The 17,995-nt window shown below is 36.1% G+C and overlaps 2 protein-coding genes and 1 long non-coding RNA gene across 6 annotated transcripts in view; 2 read left to right on the top strand and 1 right to left on the bottom strand.

Annotated features, from left to right (window-relative positions):
- Nucleotides 1-17,995, top strand: part of LOC127969170 (GTPase IMAP family member 8-like) — a 451,440-nt gene that overhangs the window by 55,503 nt on the left and 377,942 nt on the right. The window lies entirely within an intron of this gene.
- Nucleotides 1,789-17,194, top strand: LOC127969734 (complement C1q-like protein 2). 3 transcript variants are annotated; one of them, XM_052571812.1, is made up of 5 exons: nt 1,789-1,954; nt 15,816-15,958; nt 16,058-16,120; nt 16,223-16,354; nt 16,454-17,194. In XM_052571812.1, the coding sequence occupies exons 2-5, from the start codon at nt 15,862-15,864 to the stop codon at nt 16,729-16,731; spliced, it is 570 nt and encodes a 189-aa protein (XP_052427772.1). In that variant the 5' UTR covers nt 1,789-1,954; nt 15,816-15,861; the 3' UTR covers nt 16,732-17,194. The 3 variants fall into 3 exon arrangements, with proteins under 3 accessions (XP_052427772.1, XP_052427790.1, XP_052427781.1); XM_052571830.1 differs by having other exon boundaries at nt 1,812-1,954; nt 15,835-15,958; XM_052571821.1 differs by having other exon boundaries at nt 1,817-1,954; nt 15,755-15,958.
- On the bottom strand, nt 7,845-13,103 carry LOC127970193 (uncharacterized). Its single transcript, XR_008156550.1, has 3 exons — nt 11,588-13,103; nt 11,399-11,455; nt 7,845-8,827 (listed from the first exon to the last, which is right to left on the bottom strand). It is a non-coding gene; the product is annotated as an uncharacterized LOC127970193 (long non-coding RNA).

Here is a 17,995-nt window from a genome sequence, read left to right as displayed (position 1 = left end):
TAAAAGTAATGGTTTAAAAAACTACTTAACGTATAAAAGTAAAAGTAATGTAAGGGAAAAAATGCCATTAAGAACAAAAGCGCCACAGGGGCCTATTGTGCAGTACCCCACCTCCTCAAATGAACATTTTTCTAAAGGCCATAGGCCATAATGACTATAATGTTAAATTAAAATGTTCATGTTGAAAAATTTGCGATGCACTAGGCTACCTGTTTCAACCGCATATATGCCCATTGAAAATGAATGCATTTTAGTACAATGCAAATACATTAAAGAGCTAGAGATATGATGACTAGTTGCCTATAAGTATTGTTATGGTGCAAAAAGTCAAACTTCAGAGGCATGTCATCAATAACCTTTAATGGAATGTAAATGTACATCCAAGTTTAGCTGCAGGAATCTGTGCGGGCAATGGACAAGACATAGGTGCAGGCTTAGTAACAATTACACTTGTATGGTTGTTTATATAAAACAATGGGTGGGTCATTAATGAACTGGTAGAGGATATGCAATTAAATGGGTATAGTGTGATCCCAGTGGTTACATTAGGAGTGAATCCGATCTGCATGTTACTGCAACCAGAGATAGATTTGTTCTTGCTGGAACAAAGAAAAGAAAAAGGTCAGGACATATCAGAAGCAGAATTTACAAAATATTATATAAGCAGTAAGTATGATCAGTATGTACAGGTGTATACAGATGCGTCCAAAGACCCACAAAGTGGCCAAGTGGGGGTTACATATGTCATCCCAGGAATGGAAGTGGAAAGGTGTGAAAGAATAACTAATCACGTGTCAGTGTTTACAGGAGAATTAACAGCAATAATGATAGCAATAAATAAAGTTAGTGAAATGGAAATAAATAAATCCCTAATATGTTCCGATTCAAGTTCTGTGCTGATATGTTTGGAGGCACAAAAGTCAGAAACAAGACAAGATCTGGTATTAGAAATCCTACAGGTTTTATTAACGATGCGAGAGACAAATAAGAGGGTTACGTTTTTGTGGGTTCCAGCACACACTGGAGTGTTAGGGAATGAAGAAGCTGACAAATTAGCAAAGCAAGCCATGGCAAAAGAAAATATAGATATGGACATTAAGCATAGTAAAGAAGAAATCAAATCAATCATTAAAAGGGAGATAAATAAAAAATGGCAAAATTATTGGGACAATGAAAGTAAAGGAAGACTGCTTCATTCAATTCAACCACTGGTAGGAAGGGTAAGGAGTTCGAGTAGGAAAAGGAAAGAGGATTGCATTACTGTATGTCAAGATTAAGATTAGGGCATACAGGTCTTAACTCAACAATGCATTTAATAGGAAAACATCCTAATGGTATGTGTGACAAGTGTGGAGTAAGAGAAACAGTGGAACATGTAATTACAGACTGTAGTAAATATGGAGAAGAAGGAAAGACATTAATGGGAGAAATGCAGAAGGAAAGTGATCAACTGGTAGCATTAGAGGATATTCTGAATCCGGGAGGAGGATATAGTATATTAATACAATTTCTGAAGGCAACCAAGTTAATTCATAGAATATAGGAATACGTTTTTTTATTTTTATTTATTTATTTATTTATTTTTATTATTATTATAATTAGCGTGGGTGGAAGGGAATTGGGGTTTTCATGGAGGAGCTGAAACTCGCAGCAACATGAAGGGCAGGCACTCCCAACTAGCCACTATAGTGAGGAATTAAGTCTCTGATCCATTGCCTACAGTAGATGGCGGTAATGCTCTGAAAAAGAATGCGAACCGCCAATAAGCACGAAGAAGAAGAAGAAGAAGAAGAAGAACTGCAAGCGCTGCGTTCAGCTGTGTGACGCGCGTGCACGCTAAGAGAGCGATTTGTCAGGGGTGTCAGATTTCGGAAATAGTATTAAAGATGGGCGTGGGCTGCCGTCTTGCCCAGACTTCAGAAACGACCATTTGCAGTGAACCAGGAAAGAGTTGGTAAGTGAAAACATGTACCATTTAAGTTTACTTGAGTAAAGTTACTTTTACGGACTTAATGATTAATTGATGTGTGCACGTGTGATCGAAATGATAGTAAATCTTTATAATAAAAAATTGCCCGCGAGTGACCATGTTTAAACACAGTTTAAATCTAGGTGTTGTGTTAAATATAATAAGCTAACATGTCCAAAAAGTCAGTCATTGTCTTATGTCACTGATATTGAATCGTCTTTGGCAGATTAAGCAAGTTAGGGTTGTAACCGTTGATGTTATGGTATTTGTGGTTGGAACAAATGTCTGTAAATCTATGTATTACATGTTAAAATAACAACTTTGTTTGACCAATATTTTGGAATTTCATTAGTGGTGTATGTCATGTTGAAATTAAGTAAAAGCTTGAATGTTATAAGCAATAATAAGTATTTGAAATTAACTAAACAATTTTTAAATCGATAATAAACCTTATACTGCATGGTCAATACAGTCCAAATGTTACAAGAGATGAATTAGTGTCAAAAGGTGGTATTAAGTCGTGACCAAAATGATCATAATAACCAGTAAATAATTTCATGTTTAAAACAAACAAACAAAAAATTGAATTACTTTTTGTTTGCATAAACATAATCAGTAATGTGCACATATTTCATATCTAGCATATATGAAATGTTAAAAAAATAATTATAGATATTTTGTCTGCTCCATAGATGACTATTATCAGTTTTCTTTAATCTGTAGAATTCACTTAAGGTTGTTTTTCTTAATGCATTTAAAATGTATAACTGGATAGAAACTAGATTACATTTTTGGCCTGACAACAACAGCGCACCGAGAGATTTCCAGGTAACCTCCATTAAAAAAGCAGCAGCATTTCACGTAGGGCTGGATGATTATGGTTAAAGTACAATTGTTTTGGTCCTGTTTAAATTTTCTTTTTTTATATGTACATTTTCCTAGCTCACGAAACAGTAACTATGGTGTTACTTATTTTATTCCATCTTATTAAATAATTTTTATGTCGTGTAGAATGTGTAAATCCTTATGTTATCAAGCTGGCTGCATGGCAGACTCTCTCTGTCCTATTAAAGTCACGCACAGATCATTTGATAACTTGAATGTGATGTGATAGTGCTTATTTTGGGATTATTTATTTTTAAATTGTTCAAAACACAGAAATCTAAGGTGGTTTTAATGATAATTAACAGAGGGGTTACCAGGATGTCATGTTTGGGGGGGGGGGGGGGGGGGCAACATAAACAACTGAAAAAAATTGGCGCAAAATAATCTATAGCCTACTACACACAATCTGTTTTAGTGCATATCTTTTTCTAAGCCAGGAACCCAGAGATGGGTACAGAGCCCCTATTAGACTATAGGGCTGTCACATAAAAGTTAGTTAAACCCGGTCAACAGTAATAATATGATGACGATATTATTATTATTATTCACAGATTCATATATATAACAGATCACAGTGATTGCTTGATGATGAGTGACAGGTGTTTGCTTGTGAGAAGACTTGCTACACGAGTAGGGTTTTTAAAAATGAATCTGAAGTCACGTTTGTATAGACAAGATGTAAATTAATTTGTTTCTTCTAAGCTGTTCCAGACGTAGGTGCTACCATAAATTCGCCAGTTAGCCTCTTATAAGTTTCTTTGTGAATGCGGCCCCAGGTAAAAAAAAATGCAAATGCTCATTTGAACAGTATGAGAACAGTATTTGAATGGTATTCTCTGGTTGTAAGTGGCTTTGGATAAAAGTGTCTGCTAAATGAATAAATGTAAACATGTAGGCCTAGATAAAAGTAAACATATTAGGCTACGGGGGTAAGGAGACTTAGAGAGTTTAATTTATGATCTCAGTAGCAGAGGCAACATAACTATTTTTAAATATGGTTCTATTTTTATTTTATTTGTTTATTAAATTTTATTTATTATTAGTGGTGCCTTGACATAGGCAAATGTTATTATTATTTTACAGGGGTCTGGAGTCTGTATGGGTTTGTTCTCCCTCAGGGGGTGGGTGATATAATAAAATTCTAATAAATCTGTTTTTTGTTTTTGTTTTTTGTTTTTAGAAATCATGATTTTATCCAGATTCTTTGTCATGTTGGTTTTTCTATTTTAGAAGCTGTTTGAGCATCACAGCCAAACCAATTTCCCTATTATAAAGCATTTTAAGGTAACAAAATATGAAAAAGTATGGCGGATATTTAGGCCAAAATGCATGGGTGAAGATAAAAATCTTTGTAATTATTTTATCTTTGTTATTAAAAAATTAGAACAAAGATATACATTAATAATACAGATAATATACAAATAAAGTGTTTTATTTTCAGGTACAAGAGATGTATTTAGCAGGAGCATTAAAAAAAATTAATGAACAAATATAAAAATAAAACACTATATACACTGATTCCTATTAAAGCAACTGTATTATTATTTATTTTTTTTCAGTCAAGAGTATTGAGTGATTTTCCTCTGTGGGTTTGGTGTTTTATTAACATTAAAGGAATAATTCACCCTAAAATTTTAATAGTGAAGAAAAAAACCTGAATGAGTTTCTTTCTTCTGCTAAACATAAGCATTATTTTGAAGAAAACCAAACAGTTGCTGGTTCACAGTGACTTCCAGAGTATGTTTTACTCAGGGTTCGAAATGAGGGGGGTCTGGGGGGGGTCCCGGACCCTCCATAAGTCGTTAGGGACCCCCCATAAGAATTTTTTTTTAGGATTTTGGGGGGGTCCCCGACAAATATATTTTAACATTAAAAATTATTGTGAAAATTATAGGTTTTCGTGACGTTTTGTATTTATAAAGATAATTAATTGATTTCTTAGTGTGAGGCAGCAATCGGTGCAGCTATTAGCCGATGAGTTATTTACAGCGTCACAGATCGTTGTGGTGCTCCCGCAGACACATACTAGATGAACGCGGCAAAAAGAGACATCAAAAAGAGTGAAATCCTGAATGAAAATCCTGTAAGTGCTTCGATTGTGTTTATATCTCCATAATTGCTTATAGTAAAATATTAGGAGTTGGAGTCTCCATATCAAAAGTTGCATTAACTAAGCCCCTTTCACACTGCACGTCGGACCCGCAATATTCCCGTAACATTGCCTGGTCGCCTTCTGTGTGAAAGCAACCACGTCCCGGAATTGATTACCGAATCGAACCCGGGTTGAGGACATAGTAACATTGCGGTAATCGATCCGGAACGAGCGCTGTGTGAACAAAAGCCAGATCTAATTCCGTATCGAAGTGATGACTCTTTTACCGGCTGTTTTGAAGGAAGATCAACATTCGCAACGAAAACATATGTGCAAACTGTAATAAAGCAGAGATCAGTTAGTTCCTCACTTTCCGCGCTGACGCAGAGATTGTTTGCTTGCTTCAGTTAAAGTATAACGTGCCAAGCGTTGTCGACTCGTACATTACACGTCACGCGCTGATGTCACGTGTCGTTACGGGATCTTCAAGGGTTGTGTGTGAAAGCACGCACATATACCGGGTCATCACTGGCAGTGTGAAAGTGCCAAATCTAGCGACCAGGGAACAATTACAGGAACACTTTACCCCTGTATTTGCCGGAATGGCAGTGTGAAAGGGGCTCTAGAGATACCCAGTGTAATGTAGAAGAGTACGTTTGTCAACATTTCTTGCTAGCTGTATTTTATGTGTATGAAGCCAAATGATCTGCCAGCTAACAGCAGAACGAGCAGCTAGACTAGTTATTCAAAGCAAGCTTAACAACCTAACGTTACTCGTCCAGTCAGTTATTACGAAAGATAACCAGGAATTAATTAAAGTCTGTGAGTTGATTAAAGTGAATGTGATTTGAGCATGACTGCAAATAAGAGCTTGGTAAGCAATATAGGAAGCTAATATTATTTTTCTTAATTTGGAATACTGCGCATGGAGAGGAAAATAGGAAAAGGAAAGATCACCGACTTTTTTCAAAAGTAAATTGCTGCATCAAATTCTCATCAAATTCGGCTTTAAAAAAAACTTCCTGTCAATGCTAAAACGAAATATGCTGTAGCCTATTTTTTTGCCGTCAATACTGCCGACGTTGTCTTTGCTGTATCTGTAGGCTTTATGTTAAACATCCAAATGTAGACTCGTCTGTCTGTCTGCGCACAAAGCCACGCAGTCGCAGACAGAAGTTCGTGAACACCGAACACCGTCTTTTCTTAAAAAAAATAAGTAAATAATAGAACGATGTGTTTGAAAAAATAAGTCAAAGTGCCCGTCTCAACGAGTTTCCCCGTAAACGCAGCCAGAGAAAGAAAACTAATGCGTGTCATTACCGGTATTAGATACATGCATTCGTCTTAAAGGGACAGCAACCCAATATATCTGCAGCTGTTTGTGTCACCAAAGTTAATCAAACGACAAAAGAGAAAGAGAAAATACACGTTTGAAGCTAAATATGAACTGTATTAATTATATGAATCTTATTTAATGTATACATTGAATGCAGTGTTATTTTACATTTGATTATTCGATTTCTGTAACCTAATACAGTTCATTTACCTGAAAAACCAAAAGCACTGCTTTATTTCACATGTATTTTTGTTCTATTGCGTTAATATATGCTTGTATTTTGTTTATTATTTTCTATGCAGAGGCACTAGGCCTGCCCTACAAAATTACACAAATCATCCTAGAACTTTACAAAAAGAGCTACTCAAATCATCAGATGAAATTGTTTTCGGGAAGTATTGGAAGGAGTAAAGCAAGAAGAAGTGATAGATAGTTTTTCAGAATTTCATTTTACCCTGTGTCTATATGGGTGGGCTGGGGATGTAAGTATCTAGATATTTGCAGCAGGGCGAGGGCTTCGATTACCTCTCTCTTTTTTGATCATACATTTGTTTGCTAATTAATTACATTTTTGGGGACCCCCCAAGAGTCCCAAGTCATTTCGAACCCTGGTTTTACTACTATCAAAGTCAATGTGAACCAGAAACAGTTTGGTTACACAGATTCTACAAAATATCTTCTTTTGTGTTCAGCACAAGAAAGAAGATAATATAGGTTTTGGACAACATGTGAGTGTATAAACAATGACAGAAATTAAATTTTAGGGTGAACTATCCCTTTAATTCACACGGCAGCATGTAGCCTACTGTCCCTTTAAGACCTGCATGCATACAGACATGCATCCTCTTTCAGTTGTTTACTTTCATTTTAGACATATCCAACTTAGTCTATACATAAAACTTGTGTGTTTTGACAGTATTAACACAGAACATAACTTAGAAATTAGGCACAGTTTTTTGTTTTCGTGCCGAGCTTTGTGCTTAGAAGAACCGAACGTCAGAAAAGCACACGAATGAAACTTTTAAATAAGCAGTAAGGATTTAAAGCAGATGCAAAAAAATAAGTGCAAAATAAGTGTGAATAAGTGCAGTATCCTGTTTGAGTAACTCTACCGCTTAGTTAACACTTATGTTAATGTATTATAATAATTCCGTGGCGCCAGCTGATAGAATATGCGCTGCTGCACAATGCAACAATATTTCTTCAAAAGCAGATCGTGGAGACATTTTTATCGTCCACAACCAAAAACCCAGCAAACATGCCCCTTTGGGGCCCGCATGGGCCCACTGCGGGCAAAAAAATCTTGCCCGTGTGGGCAGCCCACTGTGGGCCCCAATACCGGCGTGAAATGTGGGGCACGTGTGGGGCCCGAGTGGGACAGCCCAAAAGTGTGGGTTGAGTGTGGTGGGCTGGCCCACATAAATCTGAGTGGGCCCCCAATAGGACCAATTGTGTGCCCATAACATGACCACAGGTATGTACACAGTGTGGGCTGGGTGTGGGCACAGTGGGGTGAGTGTGGGGACAGTGTGGGCTGGGTGTGCGTCCAAAGTAGCGTCCCAGCTGAAAATGTGGACCTAGGGCCCCAGCAGTCCTCACAGTATGCCCACACTTTGGAGGGAAATGTGGACATAAACCTGTGTAGGGCCTTTGTGACCTAAACAAATAAAACTTTGTACCTGCAGAATGCTGCAATATTACTATTAAATCACATGAATAATAATTATTAGTAGAAGTCGAAGTAATAAATTAAAGAGTCATACATTTCAAATACTTTGATTTATTCACGGCCATGTAATAGATGAAGAAAAACACTGTTCAAAGTTAAGGATAGGTAAGATTTTTAAATGTTTTTGAAACAAGTCTCTTATGCTCACCAAAACATTTATTTGATAAGAAATACAGTTAAAGCAGTAACATTATGAAATATTTTTTTTTTAGAGAAATGAGTTCTGTTTTACTATGATGTTTAATTTTCACCAGCCATTACTCGTCTTCTGTGTCATACAATACAAAATAAATTATTAAAATATTCTGATTTTGGTGCTCAATAAACTTTTTTTTTTTAGCATCTCAAAAACAGTTGTGCTGCTTCATTTCTGGAAACAGTAATATATATTTTTTTTCAGGTTACTTTAGAGGTTTTAAAAGAGCAGCATTTATTTTATTTTTTTAATAGGATTTTTGTCCAACAATGTAAACGTTTTTACGGTTGCTTTTTATCAGTTTAATGCACCCTTGCTGAAAACAAGTAATATCTTAAAGAAAGAAAAAACTTTCTGACCCCAAACTATTGAACACTAGAAAATATTGAATAGATTTCTAAAACAGAATAATGACCAATTATAACTTCATTAGAAAATTAAGTAGATATTATAGATAATTATAGATAAATCAATCCTCTAAGGGGCATCAGTAGAGCTCTGCCTGATCTCTGATCTTCTGCTCCTTCCACTGTCCCAAGTCTCTTATGTTACAGAGCCACTTTAATAGAAGTCTCCATTTTAGATGCTGTAGCCTGGCTGCTTTTTATCCCAGCATCTACCTGAGAAAGAAAACAACATTTAAAATGTAAATATGTATGTGTGTGTGTGTGTGTGTGTGTGTGTGTGTATATATATATATATATTAGTGCTGTCAATCGATTAAAAAAAATTAACTAATTAATCGCACAATTTTTTTAAATTAATCGCAATTAAAAGACTGAAACTTTTTGGATATGTAAATGTAAAATGTAAATAATTAATGTAAACTCAAGACAAAGAAACTATTTAAATTCAAAATATGATTGTTTATTGGAATTTTTGTTTAACTTGTAACACAGATTTTCTCATGTAAACAACATACTTGCAATAAACCATCAATATCCTCCAAATTAACTGTTGCCTTGAAAGCCATATTTATTACAGAAATAAAAGCACAGGCATGTAAGTACCATTTGAATTTCAAAACAATCAATGCCAATAAAAAACAAAAATGATTTCCATGTTGAATTCTAAGTGGACTGCAAAAAAATTCCAAAGTATAGTCATTGCCAGTGCTTTAAGTGGGCCGGTATGCTCCGGTACTCAGTACCGCCACTTCCAAATATAGCTCTTGAGCGTACCGCCACCTCTCCGTGCGCCCAGAACGTGCTTGTAGCGTACCGGTACACTCATTTGGACATATGTTTTAATAGAGGTTTTAATCTTTTACCTGCACTGCCGATTTTCAGAGCGCCCTTCACAATGCAAGCTTCCTAATTCATCCCACCCAGAGCAGAAACTACATTACCATTCACCCTTAAGTTATACAAGTGAATAGCGCATGTGTCGCTTTTCCCACTGTTAAGTGTCAACAACTCAACGTGGCCGGAGAAGGTGTGTGAAACTCGTTGTGAGTTATACTAAAGCAAAATCTTGAGTATTTATTGTCTGATAAACATTAAAAACTGTCTGCGGAGGTTGAGTCGTCCTGCAGCCCCCGCTGGCTGTTCATTGGCTGCAGCATCTTTTTTCTAAGTTCTAAAAAAATACCGTAGACGGCAAGGCACAAATTTAGATATTCATTTATTGAATTAATCTATAGCCTATGCACAAAGACAATATGATCTTTTTGTCCCCTTTTTGTTTTAAAGCTTGATGAAGAGAGAGAGCGCAAGTTGCTGCAGCTGAGGAGGACAGTGATGCACGCGTACAGGAGTGATTGACAGTTCGCGGCACTGTGTACAAAAAATACTCCGCTACACAATTATTTCGTTATTTTTGTTTAAGCTTATTAACGTTAGCGTTACAGAAAGGTCTGATTTACGCACTGTTACAGTCATTGTTTTTTTTTTTTTTTTAAACAATGACATTTGAGTTCATGATTTTAATGTTGTTGTTTCTTGTGGCAGACTAAATGAAGAGTAATGTTTCTTGTGGCAGACTGAAGAGTAATCCGGCAGAGTTTTATACTGAAACTTTCCATCTAAAAGTCCTTCCTTGGTCTTATCCATATTTCTTTGCACGTTGAACACACATAGGCCACAACTGGAAATAAAAAAAAACTGCAACCGCGTTAATTGCGTTATTTTTTTTTTAACACGTTAAATATTTCAAATTAATCGAATGCGTTAACGCGCTAATTTTGACAGCCCTAATATATATATATATATATATATATATATATATATATATATATATATTAGGGCTGTCAAATGATTAATTTTTTTTTATCAAATTAATCAGAATTTTCAGTGGATTAATCACTATTTGCAATTACACCTGAATCCTAACCATTTTTTTTTCTGAAATGCATACCAAAAGATAAATAAAAGGACAGAGATACATAATTTTCATGTATTGAATCATCAATATGTGGTTCTTTTTTTCTGAATTTCAAAAGTTTAACATTTACTTAATCAAATTTACCTTAGCACTATATCAAACCATGCCATTTAACTACAGATAGTGTAAGAGTTTTAGGTGAACCAGTGGTTAAATATAGCCACATATCTATGAAATTATGCATAGAGCAACTCGAAAGAATGAACTCAGAAACCCAAACATGCGCCCTCTGCACTCTGGGCACTCTTGTTTTTGGTAGGTGTTCATTTGCTCTGCCACAATACTTTAGGATCGATATTTTCACGTTCAGAAGGCTTCAAGTGCCAGTAAAACCAAGTAAAAATGCATATGCTTTTCCAAACAGCTGTAATTTTCGCTGCATTGCATGTATGCGTTGTGCATGCACAGTGTGAAACACAGGACGCTATAACAGGAAGAAGCTCCAGCGTATCAACTACCAAAGTCGTCTCTGTTTATCGAGCTTGGCATGAATGTATTTGAGAGTAACTGGGGTAAAACCTTACGCTTATTCTGTGTTTTCGTCGCGGCGCTCGCCGCTGTTTTTTTACTATCTTGAGAATTCAGAGATCGACGAGACTTTCCTGACCTGAATAATTTGTCACACTGCGCATGCGTGAAATGCGTTAAAAAAATTGACGTAATTAACGACAAACAACTAATTAACATTATACAGGTATAAGTAAATGTCAGACCTTTCATTTTTGGAAAAATGAGCGCTTTAAAAATTAACTAATGACTTTAACTTGATGCATGAATATGCAGCTTTAAACAAATTAAAGTGTACTTACATTACAAAAGATGCAGTGACCTGTTCCTAGTGACTCTTTATCTGCATCTGACACAAACTAAATGGAGAAAAAGAGGAAACATCAATGAATATCAGTGAAATATTGCATATGTCAATACAGATTAAAAGTTATTTTTATTTTGACAACATTGAGAAGAGACGCAGGATGACTGCTAAGTTGATCACTTACAACAATGATGTCCTGGAGGATCCTGCAGAGTTTATCTCCAGTGTGTCCACACACCTGTCTGAAGTGTGTGATAACCCTGAAGACCTCAGCTGCTTCATCAGTACAGGATTGAGACATGACCTTAACTCTGCGATCAGGACTAGAATATGGTGTATGGTTTAATGTCTGAGAAAGGATAAGGGAGAAAAAAGATATTATCACTTAAATATTACATAGGTTTGTATGAATGAATGTACATACAAATTAACTATACAGTCAAGAGAAAACTATCAGTTATGAACAGCCATACATTAATGATAACGAGATTTGATAAGCATGTGTAGCCGATGTATTGTATTATGCTATATTAATCTTCGTTTATGTTGCTAGTAAGGACTTTATAAGAGACATTATATGGACTTAACCTAACTCCATTACACTACGTTATGTACGTTAGGCCTAACGTTACTGCTCGCTGTCGAACAACAAGAATACAGAAAAGGAAATGAAACCCAATAAACACTGCAATGGTCGTAAATAAATGTTAATTTAATGAATTCATGTGCAATTTGAAAGGATATATTACCAGAGATTACGTTACCTCAGAAAACGATCGGAAGTCTGCCGTTAAAACCGTTGGTCATTTAAAAAAGGCACTAGCAACATTGTTAATCCAAATTAAAATGTGTAAATTAATTCCTATTAAATAATTAATTCACAACTATTTTGACTAATTTTACAAATTGTAAAGAAAAATTAAGAAATTAACCGAGAAATTAAAAAAGCTTACCTGGTTGAGCGGAGCTGGTCGGTATCAGTTGAAGTCGGAATGACAGCTCATTAACTATGCAGAGTTCCGGCAGTTCCTGCTCTCATTGGCTAGAATTAATCACGTGCTGAAGAGCTGACGCAAATTTGATATATTATTAAATATTACTTTTTCCTTTTTTTCCTTTCAGAAATATTTAATAATTAAACGATTGATCATGAATTGTATCCAAAATAAATAAATACATTTATTTAACATTTTTTCTTTTTTTTACATAATATATGAGTGTGTTGTGTATATGTTTATCAATTTGCACTGGCTACAAATTGCTGCTCACATTAAATTCAAGGTATTGATGTTTGCATACAAAACCAACACTGGCTCTGCACCCCTTTACCTAAATGCATTACTTCAGACTTATGTGCTTCTAGAAACTTGCGTGTCACTTTTACAGACTTTTAAATTAAATGTTCCCTCCTGGTTGAATGACCTCTCAATCCGAGCAGCTCAGTCCTTAGTCATCTTCAAGAATCAGCTTAAAACACATCTATTCCATCTTTATTTGACCCTCTAACTTTAGCACTCACAATTCTAATTCTATTCTTAAAAAGGGTTCCCCATTTACACTTAAACTCTATTAATTTACTTACTTGTTTTCTCTTGTTTTCCCACAGTGGGCTTGCCCACAGAAAACCATCATGGGGCCCACAAGGGCAAACCCGCTGTGGGCCCGCATGGGCTAACCCACAAGGGGCCCAAAGCGGATTTCGTGTGGGCAAGCCCACAGTGGGCAAGCCCACACGAAACCCGGTTGGGGCCCCCTGTGGGCAAAACTGCTGTGGGCCCCGCATGGGCTAACCCAAATTGAGGACTGGGGGCAGACCGGACTGCGAGGGCACTTTATCGTTGGACCTCAAAGTCATAGTCGCAAGTCGCAGAATTCTCTGACTTTCAAAAAACCCTGTTTCAGTAAAAATCACGATGTTTCACTCTCAATGCACTTCGATCCCATACGCTGTTTTGGGGTGGCAACTGGAGTGGCAAAGCTCATTTGTGCCACCCTTGTGGACACGCCACTGCTCTAAGGCTCTGCAAGGTAAACATTTAATTGGCGTTCTATTCTCAGATGATGCACTTTTTCTGAGCCCGTAAGCCTGAAGCGCGCGCGCACTGTCAAACAGCGCCAAACTGGATTTTTGTTAGGTCAGACTCATCTGCTACTGATGGAAAAATATGCACAAAACAATCAACTTTTAAATGTTTATGTATCATCAGAGGGACAGTCCGTTTCTCGGGGAGGCAGGGCTTATCCTAGGGGAGGCACTGCCTCCCCCAGCCTCACCCTAGACACGCCCCGGATAATTAACCTCACAAAGGTTCTCGCTCTCCTTACTGAAATGCTTAAAGCATGAATGGGAAAAAACAGATCTGGAACCAGCATGGTTTAGCATGAATGCACTCTATTAAAGATTAAGAAAGTGAAGGAAGGAGAGAACGTTTTATGAGCCTCAACACAAGCTCAAAGTTAAAAAAGTACAAATAAACAACGTCTTAAGTACTATTGATTTATAATACATATTGAACATAGTCATTTTAAGCTGAAACTTGAAAATAGATGGAAAAAAATGTACTACAAGAGAAAGCGGTAGTGTTTTCCTGGGATTTGTAAATTTATTTTTCAACTATAGTAGACAGTCAGAATTTGGGAGCTGACAAAAAGCTAGGGCTGGGGGAAGGAAGAAACAATAATTAAAAATGGAGTACAGGTAGATGGGAAAAGACAATACAGGGCCTGGGTTCAGGTTGTTGTTGTTTTTGATATATAGATATATATATATATATATATGTATGTATATATTGCATTTTAATCCATAGCCACAATACCTGATGATGCATTAGTTATAGCTGCTGTGAGGTGTAACCGTCTGGCCGAAAAGAAAGGTTGAAGAACGAAGGGCATGAGGACAGTATGACTAGTCTTTTGAAGAGTGCTACTTGTTCCTGACCATAAACGTGGACGTTCCAAGTGTTACGTGAAGTGAAACTTGATGACTAGAAACATCTTGTTCCTTACCGTAAACACGGACATTCAAGTGTTACGTGAAGTGAAACTTGATGACTAGAAACATCTTGTTCCTGACCGTAAACATGGACGTTCAAGCATTAGCCAAAGCAATGAAACTTGATGACCAGAAACATGGGTGAATAAAGCCCTATTCGGACGGGACTAGTTTTACAGGGGGTCGTTAGAGAAATCTGCGTTTCACAGACGTACTTGGTTATTTTAATCCCGTCCGAATCTGCCACGTCTGTGTTTTTCTCACACAACCTCTGTGAGAATTCCAGAGCAAATTACCTACCGTTTTTCAGCAAACTCAGTGATCCTCTGAGAAAACTAATCCCGTCCGAATGCGAATGTCTGTGATTGCCGGTGATGTTTTATTTCACAACGCGTTTCCTTGTGTGTTTTGGCCAACGTGAATTACCGTAGATGCTCTTACCGCGCGGATGTTTGATATATTTGCTTAGCAGCAAATAAATAATAAAAAAAACTAATAATAAAATCAAGAGCAAGATCACATAAACTCTTAATACCGGCTATTATAATATCAGCATCAGGTAAGATTATTCACATTCATTTAAGTACTCAGTTACAGAATGTTTTAATTAAATTTAATTAAAAAAAAAAAAAAAACAGAAAACAAGTTAAACTAAAGGAACCACACATTAACATGGTTTTGCTATACTAGCCATTTAGTATTTCTTTTGTAATAATACTAAGGCAATCATTCTGAATGAATGCAATGCACGCATACAGAGCGCGTGATCTCTGTGACACCCAGATTTACAAATCAGACCCTCCCACCTCTGTAATAAACACGGAAATGTTAGTCCCGTCCGAATTGGTACATGAAAATCACAGAAGTCAGGTGGTAAGAATCGAAACTCAAACGTAGTTTAGAAAACTAGTCCCGTCCGAATAGTGCTTAAGTTACATTTAAAGTACATCATAAACCATTTATTTATTTTTTTGCTGAACCGACAGAGGAGTATTGTAGAGAGTTGTTTGTACAACTGAAAAAATGTCAGATGCTTATGTGTTTAACAGTAATTAATAATAATTAAATATTTGTTCAGAATTCTGTCTTGTTGTGACCGTTCATCTGGGAGGGGTGTGTAAGTGGCTTGGTTATGGTATTGTTGAGGCTGACATGTGGAAGTCATCATTTTGATCTGGCCAAATTCAGGGCCGGTTATGGGTAATTTATTCGGAATGTTCAAATTGTCATCGCCCGGTAATGCAAGTTCATGATCCAATTCATGAACAGATGATTATTTTGAGTCAATCTTTTAAAATAATAATTTATTTTTGTTTAATGACAAATGCTTCTTCTGTTTAAATTTTTAATCCATTTCAGGCAATGACTTGACCTTTGGACCCAATTTCTCCAGTCTCCTGTATTTTCATCTGTTTCACAGATCATTCTCATCTATTTAGTTGGCCTTCAGGGGTTGGGTCTGCAAGATGAACGTTAATGCTGAGTCTGAGAAGCTTAAAAACATGGAGGAAAGGATACAAAAATTAGAAGAAACCCTTACCAAAGTATTGTGTGAGAATGCAGGTAAGGTTGAAGGTTATATGTAATTAGTTGTCATTATGGAAAATCTTATTTTTGTAATTGTTTACTGATATTAAATTATCGTATATGTATTCCGAACAGCTTTAAAAAGCACAGTGCTTGACTCACAAAATAAGATTGAATACTTACAGAAAGAAAATGAAGGCAAGTTAAAAGCATCATTGGTTTCTGTAGTTAATATTGATTTATTTACCTTACACATTTGAATGGTTTTTATTAAAAATAACAAGTCACTATTGTTCACAGCCAAAAAAGTTGCCTTCTCAGCTGGACTTCTGTCATCTGGATTAGGACACACTGGGCCCATTGGTACTGCGAAAACTCTAGTCTACAGCAAAGTTTTCAGTAATGTTGGAAGTGCCTATGACTCAAATACTGGTAAGCACCACAAAGATACATGACAAAGAGTGACATGCAGTTCTTAATCCTGTTTACATATGATGACATTTTCTGTGGCAATGTACATGTATCTTACAGGTGTCTTCAAAGCACCAATTAAAGGAGTCTATTACTTCAGATTTTATGCTCATTGTCACAGTGGAACCAAAATGGCAGTCAGTCTCCTGAAGAATGGTCAAACTCAATGCTCTGTGTTTTCTTGGAAGCCTGTCACCAATGGTAATGCCAGCAATGGTATTGTTCTCCAACTGGAGTCTGGTGATGAAATGTCTACTCAACTTTGGGAGAACACCTGGGTTTATGATGATGCAAACAGTTACACCAGTTTCAGTGGTTTTCTTATTTTCCCCTTGTGAATGGATTGTTTTATAACCTATATTCAGTGCAGGATGTGATGTATGATTATTTTATGGAAATTGTTTGTTCCTGTGCTAAGTAAACAATGTTTGAGTAAATTAGATAATTAAAACCATCGAAAAGAACCAAAAGGAGAACATTGTTTATGCTTCAAAGTGAAAATATTAGTGTGTGCTTTCCAGACATTACATCAGCGTAAAATTAAAAAATATAATCTATGTTTTTAAATTGTATGAATTGTGACTTGTTTATGCATATTCAATGAATCACTGCCTCTCTCAAAGTGCTCTTACAAACAGATTCTGGTTTTGTTTTAATTATACTTAATTGCTTGTCTCATGTGTCTAATTTAATGACATGTTGCCATCAAACACATGAACCTGCTATGAAATGTGCAGCAATACAAAATCATACCCCTTTTGTTTAGTAGAAATAAATAATAATTTAGGTTTTTATCTGAAAGCTGTCTTGTTGTGAACTGTGCGAATTAAATTACTGCTACTTTCTACAGATATAATCTGAGGAAACCTAAGAGTTTTCCCTCAATATACTACTAATTTGCAGCTTATTAATTGTAATGTAGTGGGTAAGTTTAGGTATTGGGTCAGGTTAGGGGATCTAAAACATGGTCATACAGAATGAGGCATTAATAATATGTGCCTATAAGCACTAATAAACCGTTAATATGCTATTAATAGGCATGCTAATAAGAAACTAGATAACAGTCAGGATTGGACCTTAAAATAATATATATTATTTTAAGGTCCAATCCTGACTGTTATCTAGTTGCCTATTAGCATGCCTATTAATAGCATATTAACGGTTTATTAGTGCTTATATAGATATATATATTTGCTGTTGAATTATTAGAAAAATAATGCACACCGAGGTTGCGTTACACCTTGGGGTGCATTATTTTTCTAATAAATTCAACAGCCCGGAGTCAATTATTCTGCTTGTACTACAGCTACCACACCTCAAGACATCAATCAGATGATATATTTAAAGGGATTCATTTGGATTTTGTATTACATTTCTATTGTGAGTAGGACTTTTCTTCTGCATTTCATCCAACGCCTCTTTTGCTAGTACCAAAATGTTGTTTTAAAGCTAGTAACAGAGGCTTGAGCCGTTGATAGCATTCTAATGCATTTATTAATGAAGTTGTTAAAAAGAGAGCGAGAGAGCTTGTGTAAATTAGGTTACCTCTGTGCATCTCTAAACAGTGCTGTTATTGCCTCGCTAGTGAAAAAATGGCACATG

This window comes from Carassius gibelio, chromosome A4 (assembly GCF_023724105.1).
Source record: "Carassius gibelio isolate Cgi1373 ecotype wild population from Czech Republic chromosome A4, carGib1.2-hapl.c, whole genome shotgun sequence".
Lineage (NCBI taxonomy): Eukaryota > Metazoa > Chordata > Actinopteri > Cypriniformes > Cyprinidae > Carassius > Carassius gibelio.
This window is presented reverse-complemented; position numbering and strand designations above follow the sequence as displayed.

Bases quoted from the DNA above. Each gene is read 5' to 3' on its own strand.
- LOC127969734 (XM_052571812.1), top strand. From the start codon at position 15,862: ATGAACGTTAATGCTGAGTCTGAGAAGCTTAAAAACATGGAGGAAAGG. The intron at 15,959-16,057 runs GTAAGGTTGAAG...TATTCCGAACAG, and splicing joins AGTATTGTGTGAGAATGCAG to CTTTAAAAAGCACAGTGCTT. The intron at 16,121-16,222 runs GCAAGTTAAAAG...TATTGTTCACAG, and splicing joins CTTACAGAAAGAAAATGAAG to CCAAAAAAGTTGCCTTCTCA.